At 34.4% G+C, this 10,000-nt stretch overlaps 1 protein-coding gene and 1 pseudogene across 2 annotated transcripts in view; one reads left to right on the top strand and one right to left on the bottom strand.

Moving 5' to 3' along the window:
- Positions 1–10,000, top strand: part of GCSAML (germinal center associated signaling and motility like) — an 87,533-nt gene that overhangs the window by 12,273 nt on the left and 65,260 nt on the right. Inside the window, exon 2 of one of the 2 annotated variants that reach the window (XM_036239894.1) lies at positions 9,852–9,884. The exons of the other annotated variant lie outside the window; for it this stretch is intronic. Coding sequence (XP_036095787.1) covers positions 9,852–9,884 — 33 coding nt within the window. The remainder of the gene's footprint in view (positions 1–9,851; positions 9,885–10,000) is intronic. 2 annotated transcript variants of the gene reach the window in all.
- LOC118616392 lies at positions 601–4,744 on the bottom strand (annotated as a pseudogene).

Consider the following 10,000-nt stretch of genomic DNA (forward strand, 5'->3'; position numbering starts at 1 on the left):
TTTTTTTAAACTTTTTCTCTTTTAATCCATACGAAATATTCAGGAACAGACAAATAGATAATTTGTTGCATATTAATGAAGGTTTGGTTTCTTATGCTTTCCATTTGAATTAGGAGTAAAAACCCCAAATTACTTTATTTTCAAAATATATAAGTATAAAGTAATATTAAACATCTATATGAAATCAATCCTTTCTTCAGCTCAATTTTATATGAAAGTACTAACTGAAGGTTCATGATATGTGAAAATGGTGACTCATAACAATATAGACTCAGCTATAGATTTCAATTCATATATATACACATATATATACACATATACATACATATATACATATACATACATATATGCTTTGTGTATGACAACTGTATGAAAATAGTTTCAAAAATAAAGACAATACTTGAGACATGAAGCAAACCATCTTCCCTGATCCCTGAAAGCCTCCTATTAAGGGAAAATAAGTCTCTGATGTTTCATAAATACTTTAAAAAGTTTGGGATGGTCTTAACCATGCATAGTCTATACTGATCATTTGAAACCTCCAGCATTTCAGGCTGACCATTAAGCTCTGGAAGAGCTGTGATCTACAATCAGCTTTGCTTATTTATGTCCTACCTTCTCCAGATCTGAGAGTTTTCTGACCAGAGCTTGGTGGTTCATTCTGACACTTGCCAGGAGCCCTCCCTCAATGCCATGGGAACTGCTGTAACTGATTTCTTCACCTCTCAGAGTAGTCATATGCACCCCCCTTACCCCTGACAAGGGCTTTTCAAATGGATTTGCCAACCCATACATCCCACTTGTTGATGTATGTCATGTGATTATAGAGATCAGCTTTTTCTTGACTCTTACCAGGCACATTCAAGAGCTCTAAACCTTTATATATAGCAGCACCAGTGGGGATAACTGTAGTCTAGTTTCCAAAAGTCTGAAGAGCAACCTGTTTGACCATTTCTGAATGGGAGCCAGACGACAATCCTTGGGATCTTCTCATTGTAGGAAGTGCAGGCTTTCACATTTGACCTACCATCTACCATTTCCCAAGCTGTATATTCAGAAAATGGCTTATGTATTACTCCTAGGATGGGTTTACCATTTACAGTCACACACCATTGTAGTGACATACTTTCAAAGATCCTCCATATATTCCTGTGTAGAACCAAGTTGGTTGATCCAGACAGTAACACTTTCTGCTGGTACTTCTTTAGGGGTGGTTATTTCCTTCAGGGTTTCCTGAGGAATTTTACGATCTCATAAGATAACTCCCTGATTGGTTGCATCCATATGTTCCTCCATATTTATCTGCACATTAGAGAAGGAGGTCTTGAGCAGGTAGAACATCTTGGGGTTAGACAGCAAGCCCCACTGGTCATTTTGTCATGGGCTCCCTCGCATGTCTTCCCCTTGGACTTTTCTTTAACTGATTTCTACAATAAAGTAAAATTTGCATGTAGTGAAATGAGCAAATTTTGAATGTAACACTTGTTGAGTTTTATAAATGTACACCCACATAGCCAGCACCCCAATAGTGATGTTTAATTTTTTCATCATCTCAGAAAGTTCCCTCATGCCTCTTCTCAATCACCTCCAAACATTGTTTTAATTTTTCTTCCTGTTTGTCTTTATATAAATAGGCCCGACAGATGCTCTTTTGTGTGTTTGTCTTCTTTCATTCAACATTAATGTTGGGGAGATTCAGCTATAGTGTTATGTATACCAATATTGCTCATTCCTTTCTATTGCTGAGTATCCCAGAGTCTGTTTATGTGCAAATTACATGAGTATGGTTAAACATTCTTCTATTGATGACATTTGAATTGCTTCCAGTTTGGGGATATAATGAATAAAGCTACTATAAATAGTCATATATAAATGTTTTTTTGTGGATATATGTTTTCTTTTCTCTTAGGTAATTTCCTAGGAGTGGAATTTCTAGTTTATCCTATTAAGAAGTTTCTTACTTAGATCTTTAATCCTTATTAGTATAAGGCATAAAATAAGGATCTTGATCCCCCCCCCCCAAATAGATCCATTCTTTTCCCATTGAGTTGTAGTTCCTTCTTTATTATATATCAAGTTTCCACTTATTGATGGATCTGTTTCTCTGTACTCAATTTCTATCTTTTGGCCTGTTTCTTATATTCCTTTACTAGTGGCATACTTTTTTTTTTTTTTTTTTTTTTTTACTGTTATGACTTTGTAATATGACTTAGCATCAGATGTGATGTGATGACATCATAGAGGTTTGGCACAGGGAATATAAACCATGCTAGATTTTTTTTCTCCAGTCAGATGGGTTTCAATAAAAATAGTTGGGATTTGGAAAATCATTGGAGTGGCTGAAGTTGTGGACTTGAGGCTAGGCCTCTTGTAAAGTTACTTTCAGCCTACGGAATTGATCCAGAGAGCTGCTGCTGCCCAGGAGGATTCTGGAGTGGTTCCACATTCAAGAATTCCCCACCAATGCTGTCTGACAGGATGGAAAGTGTACACTTGAACATTGATGTAGAAAAACGTTTCTGTCTCCAAGCCTGCTTATAGAATAATTACCACACAAGTCCTCTGGACACTTTGGGCAGCACATAATTTGCAGCCCAGATATTGGCAGTGAATAAATGAGTCTGAGGAAGGTGGAATGGATATGGACATGGGCATTGTGAACAATGTTCAGCACATGTCATGTTTGTTCTTTGTTTCAGAATTGATTGATCTCTGTGAGGACTTTATACTCCCATACTTATTTATAACTAAATTTATTGATTTTTATCAAAAGCTAGCCTGAATTTTTTGACTATATAGATTAATTTGGGAGCAAAATGCTACATTTATGCAAATACACTAGTCCAATCAAAACAATTTTATAATTTATTTATTCAGATATTTTGAACAGATTTTAGTAGAGTTGTAATTTTTGTTTTTCTTACATTCTTTGTTAGATACCATTCACAACAGTAAACTTATGAAGCACTTTGTTTTCTAGCTTGCTCTTGTTGAAATGCAACTGAATTCCGTAAGATTATTTTTTATCTACCAGCTTGCTGCTTTTCTTATTTCTTTTAATGGGTTGTTAATTTGGCTGGGCTTTCTACAAGTTAATATATATCTATATATTTTATAGATATAAATATATAGATATATTTATATATTAGATATTTTCTCTCCATTTTTATTTCTTACAACTCGTAACTTTATCTTGTTTTATAAAATTATTAATTTAAAACTTCTGTGTTCTTGGGTGTCTTGTCTTATAACTAATTTTATATTTCTTTCTAAATTGTTTCCATTAACTTTGCTTATGTTTTTGTTACATTGGTTTGTCTTAAAATCAGTAGATGATTTTTTTTTAATTGTTAATGGGGCTACTAGGTATTATCAAATGCAAATTTTGGAAACTATTGTGATGACCTTGTAATTTTCTTCTTAGACTTCTAATATGGTAAATTATATTAATAGATTTTGTATTGATGACCTATCCTGGAATTTCTGGGAGAAAAATCAGAAATTATCTAATTAAATTAGTTGTCATGTGTATTATTTTTATTGCAAAATTTAGGTTTAGCTAACTCATATTTTATTGACAACTATTGTATTTTCATGAGTGAATTGGGCCTATATTTTTTCTTCTATTTAATTAATTTTGGAATGAAGAATATTCTAATCTCATTAAATGGGTATGCCATCATTTACTTTTGTACTTCTGGAACATCTTGTTAAGAGAAGATACATTTCTCATATAACGTTAGGTAAAATTTTATATGGACCTATGTAGGCTAAATTTTTTGAGGTATGGAAGGTATGCAAGCTTCATATTTGCATTTTATTTTTTGAATATGTCCATTTTAAGTCATATTTATTATATAATTGTTCATAATATTTGTTTTATCTCTAGTAATTTTTGAAAATTTATGTGTTTTAAATTTTTAAATAATTTACATCATTTTAAAATTACAGTTGACATACAATATTATATGAATTTCAGATGTACAACATAGTGATTAGACATTTGTATAACTTACAAAGTGATCCCCTCCATAAGTCCTATACTCATCTGACGCCATACATAGTTGTTACAATATTATTGGCTGTAATTCTCTACATCGTCCCTTGCCACTTCCCACTTCAATGTATTTGAAAAAAACGCCATAGAGCGAAGCCGCGCAAGTCGAAGCGGGAAGTGGCAAGGGACGACTGTATAAATAAAGAATCCTACTTCCCGGAAATTCATTTATCACAGTAGTCTGGAACTGATGAACCATGATAAACGAGGGCCGACTGTATGCTGTACTTTACATCCTATGACTATTTTATACTTGACAATTTGTACTTCTTAATCCCTTTACCTTTTTCACCACCTCCCCTGTGGCAACCATCAGTTGAGAACCAATGTTTTTTTGAATGCTTAATAAGTATCTGGAATTTAATATCAAAGAAGTTGTTTTGAGGGTCAAATAAAATAAGATATCCCCTTATGTGTTTTTAAAATTTTATTGTTGACACTATTATAGATGTCACCAATTTCACCCCCTTTAGCCACCTCCACCCAGCCTCTACCCCTGTCTGGTTTATGTGTTATTTTTGGTCCCTTCTCTTTCTACTTAATCTTTCTTGCTAGACTTTTGCCCATTTTACCTATATTATTATTTTCTAATATTGGGTTCTCTATTACAATTATTGCTGCCCATAAATTTTCTTTTTCTTTTTCCAACTCCTTGAGAGAACTACTTACTTTGTCATTTTCAGTCATCGATGTTTTATTATGAATGTATTTTAGCAACTCATTTTCTTCATATTTTCCTTTATATATTTCAATGAATCTTGCATAGCTTTCATTATTACTTTATTATGTTTTTATTTTATTTTTTGTAGGTACAAATAATTCTTTTTTTAAATTTATTTTATTTTTTAAATTTTTTCTAATTTCTTTTATTTATGTTTTTATTAATGAATTTATTTATTTTTGTTATAGATGTATCTACTTTCCCCCCAATTGATTCCCCCATCCTCCTCCCTCCCTGCCCTGTCCCCAGCTTTGTTGTCCACGTCCATTGTTCATGCACACATGCATATAAGTTCTGTGGTTTATCTCTCCCCCACCACCCCCTCTTCTGGGGATTGTCAGTCTGTACCCCACTTCCACGTCTCTGAGACTACCCAATTCCTCAGACTGTTATGTTCATTATGTTCCACAAATAAGTAAGATCATATGATACTTGTCTTTCTCTGTTTGGCTTGTTTCACTTAGGATGACACTTTCCAGGTCCCTCCATGTCGTCTCAAAGGATAAGAGATCTTTCTTTCTAACAGCTGCATAGTACTCCTTTGTGTATATGTACCACAGCTTTTTTATCCATTCGTCAACTGATGGGCATTTGGGCTGTTTCCAGATCTTAGCTATTGTAAATAGTGCTGCTACAAACATGGGGGTACATATATTCTTTCTGATTGGTGTTTCAGGCTTCTTAGGGTATATTCCAAGAAGTAGGATCACTGGGTCAATGGAAGTTCAATTTTTAATTTTTTGAGGTAACAGCATATTGCTTTTAATAGTGGTTGCACCAGTCTGCATTCCCACCAGCAGTGTACTAGAGTCCCCTTTTCTCCACACCCTCGCCAACACTTGTTGTTTGATGATTTGTTGATGGCGGCCATTCTGACAGGTGTGAGGTGATACCTCATTGTTGTTTCAATTTGCGTCTCTCTGATGATTAGTGATGTTGAGCATTTCTTCATATGTCTCTTAGCCATTTGTATGTACTGTTTGGAGAGGTGTCTATTTAGTCCCTCTGCCCATTTTTTAATTGGGTTTTTTGACTTCCTTTTGTTGAGTTGTATGCGCACTCTATATTTATTGGAAATTAACCCCTTATCTGATATATCATTGGCAATTATGCTCTCCCATACAGTTGTTTTGATGATTGTATCTTTCACTGTGCAGAAGCTTTTTAGTTTGATGTAGTCCCATGTTTTCATTTTCTCCTTCCTTTCTGTTGCTTTAGGTGACGTATCAGTGAAAATTCTGCTGCGTAAGATGTCTGAAATTTTGTTGCCTACAGTTTCTTCTAGGATTTTTATGGATTCATGAGTCACATTTAAGTCTTTTGTCCATTTTGAGTTTATTCTTGTGTATGGTGTAATTTGATGGTCTAGTTTCATTTTTTTTTGCATGTAGCTGTCCAATTTTCCCAACACCATTTATTAAAGAGGCTGTCTTTACTCCACTGTATGCTCTTTGCCACCTTTGTCAAATATTAATTGAGCATATTGCCTTGGGTCCATTTCTGGGTTCTCTGTTCTGTTCCACTGGTCAATACGCCTGTTCTTGTGCCAGTACCAGGCTCTTTTGATGATAGTGGCTTTGTAGTATAACCTGAAATCTGGTAATGTGATCCCTCCTACTTTGTTCTTCTTTTTCAAGATTGCTGTGTCTATTCAAGATCTTTTTGGTTCCATATGAACTTTTGAAGTATTTATTCTAATTCTGTGAATTATGTCGTTGGTATTTTGATGGGGATTGTGTTGAATCTATAGATTGCTTTGGGTAGTATGGACATTTTAATGATGTTAATTCTTCCAATCCATGAACAAGGTATGTGCTTCCACTTTTTTATATCTTTCTCTATTTTTTTTTTTTTCAATAACCTGTAGTTTTCTGGGAATAGGTCCTTTATTTCTTTGGTTAAGTTTATTTCTAGGTATCTTAATTTTTTTGCCACAATGATAAATGGGATTGTTTTCATAGTTTCTCTTTCTGTTACTTCATCATTGGTGTATAAGTATGCCATAGATTTCTTGATGTTAATTTTGTATCCGGCTACTTTGCCAAATTCATTTATTAAGTGTAGTAAATTTTTGATGGAGTCTTTGGGGTTTGCTCCGTATAGTATCATGTTGTCTGTGAATAATGACAGTTTCACTTCCTCCTTTCCAATTTGGATATCTTTTATTTTTTCTTGCTGTCTTCTTGCTGTGGCTAAGACTTCCAGTACTATGTTAAATAAGAGTGGCTAAAGTGGGCATCCTTGTCTTGTTTCTGTTCTTAAGGAAAATGCTTTTAGTTTTCGCCCACTGAGTATGATGTTGGCTGTAGGTCTTTCATATATGGCCTTTATTATGTCGAGATATGATCCCTCTATTTCCACATTGCTGAGCATTTTTATCATAAATTGATGCTGGATTTTATTGAAGGCTTTTTTGGCATCTATTGATATGATCATGTGGTTTTTATTCTTCATTTTATTTATGTGGTGTATCACATTTATTGATTTGCGAATATTGTACCAGCCTTGCATCGCTGGGATGAATCCCACTTGGACATGGTGAATAATTTTTTTGATGTATTGCTGGATTCGATTTGCTAGTACTTTGGTTCATCAGGGATATTGGTCTGTAGTTTTCTTTCTTTGTAGTGTCTTTTTTTTTTTGGTTTTGGAATTAGAATTATGCTGGCCTCATAAAACGAGTTTGGAAGTCATCCTTCTTCTTGAATCTTTTGAAATAGTTTGCGGAGAATGGGTGTTAGTTCTTTTTTTTTTTTTTTTGTTATCCTCATCCGAGGATATTTTTCCATTTTTTGTACAGATAGAGTGGGAAGGAGAGAGAGGAAGGGAGAGAGAGAGAGAAACATCGATGTGAAGGGACACATCAAGTGGCTGCCACCCGCACGACCAACCAGGGTCGGGGACAAACTGCAACCTAAGTACGTGCCCTTAGCGGGAACCGAACCCGGGTCTCTCCGGACTGCAGGCCGACACTCTAACCGCTGAGCCAAACTGGCCAGGGCAGTTCTTTTTTGAATGTTCGGTAGAACTCCCTCGTGAAGCTGTCCGGGCCTGGGCTTTTGTTTGCTGGGAGAGTCTTGATTACATCTTCAATTTTCTTAGTTGTTATTGGTCTGTTAAAATTTTCTATCTCTTCCCAGTCCAGTTTTGGGAGACTATGTGTTTCTAGAAATTTGTCCATTTTTCTTAGATTGTCAAATTTGTTGCCATATAATTGTTCATAGTAGTTGTTAACAATCTTTTGTATTTCTGTGGTATCAGTTGTTACTTCTCCTCTTTCATTTCTGATTTTGTGTATTTGGGTTCTCTGTTTCTTGGTGAGTGTAGCTAAGGGTCCATCAATCTTGTTTATCTTTTTTAAAAACCAGCTCTTTGTTTCATTGATGCTTTGAATTTTTTGTTTGTTTGATTTATTTTTGGACTCTGTGTCATTTATTTCTGCTCTGATCTTTACTTTATAACGTATTCTTTAAAATAATAATTATTTATTGTATTACTTAATATCTAAGAATTACTTATTATAGTACCTAGTGTCTAGACATATGTACTTTTAAAAATTACTTCATTGTTCATTTTTTACTTCATTGCTTGATGGAGAAATAGTGTACACATTGTTGATATTTTGAATATTTATTTAGATTTTTTGAAGGTACAATGTCTTAAGCTAATGTCATACATTTAGAAAGTAAAAAAAAAAAAGAAAGAAATACCCAATGGATTTATTAATTCAGTCAATTAATCTTTGTATATCACTTATGATCTGACATTATCTCAATTCCTCTGATTTAAAAAAATACACAAAAACTTTTACTTCATGAAAGGTAGACTTTAGTATCCATTTATGATCAGTAATATTAATTACATGAAATTCCAATTAGGTTCCTGTTAATGTTCTGGGTTTTATGCTCCCAATTTTAGCTTTAAAATACAAACATTCTTCAGAAGAATAAGTCAGTGAATCATTAATAACCTCCAGGAGAATTCATTTAGCTTTAAAATACAAACATTCTTTAGAAGGATAAGTCAGTGAATCATTAATAACCTCCAGGAGTCATCTATTAAGTAATTACATTCAAATTTGAGTGTTTGTGAATATTGTCCATAAATCTCTGTGTCAGAGCTCTTTCTATATAAGAAAATCTCTCCTTATTCTACAGACCTGACTTTGTAGTTAATAAATTCTATTATTTGCTTAGTGGCCCTGTTGTCAATATTTAACAATGTTTCTGTACTTTTTAACATCAATACTGAGGAAATGCTTTCTCTGAATATTGACAATAAGCACATGTAGGACTCATAGCCTATGATATTTTCCATGCAACCTTACATAGAAGCAGGAGTGGATGAGATAATAGAAGGAAAAGAACAATAAAATAAATGCATGGTTGGCTAACTGGTGCAGTGGAGAACTAACTACTGTGTAAGTATGGAAGCACTCATTGCTCTGGCCTCCACCTCATCGTTTAGTGCTTGGTTGATTCTTCTAAGGATGATGATAATTGATGGGACAATGCCAAGAGTAATATGTACAATATAAAGTTTCCTGAATGTAGGTGAGGATTACAGCACCCTATATTTACATGGATGGCAATAGTAAGATTTGAGAAACTTGCTGTGGCTCTGAGAGCCAAGGTTAGCAGTCCTAGCACTCCATGGGATGGATGCAGGTGAGCTGATGATCCCACCTGTGCTTGCTGGATAAGCCATAACATCCTATTTTTAGGTTGTTAGGCCCCTTTTACTTTCTTAGGCCCTTCCATGTCTTCTGGAGACTCAGGAGATTTGCATGTCTGATCATAATAAATTTTAAGTCTGGAACTTTTCTGATTATTAAACACAAGACTGAGAGAAGCAAATGTCAGACTGTAGGCATTTCATTCCACTGTAAGTCTGGCCTCTGTGTATTATTTCTGAATTGAATTTTATATCTGTGATTGCATGTCAAATCTGAAAGAAACATAAGTTTGGGGAAAAAATGGAAGGCTTTTGCTTAATGATAGTGAAAATAGAAAAGGTGGTCAAAGCATTTGGAGAGAGGTAACAATCTCTTTTTTCCTATGTATTTCCATTTAGTTGCCTGAGAGACAATCAAAGAAGCTCCAGAAGGTAAACCAAGAAGTGGAAAGGAAGCAGTAAGAACACAGTACATCAGAGTGATGTCTCTGAAATTTACTTCCCAAATTTCTGTCCAATGAGAGTGAACATCTTAGACCTTTTAGAAC

The sequence above is a fragment of the Molossus molossus genome, unplaced genomic scaffold, assembly GCF_014108415.1.
Source record: "Molossus molossus isolate mMolMol1 unplaced genomic scaffold, mMolMol1.p scaffold_m16_p_4, whole genome shotgun sequence".
Classification (NCBI taxonomy): Eukaryota; Metazoa; Chordata; class Mammalia; order Chiroptera; family Molossidae; genus Molossus; species Molossus molossus.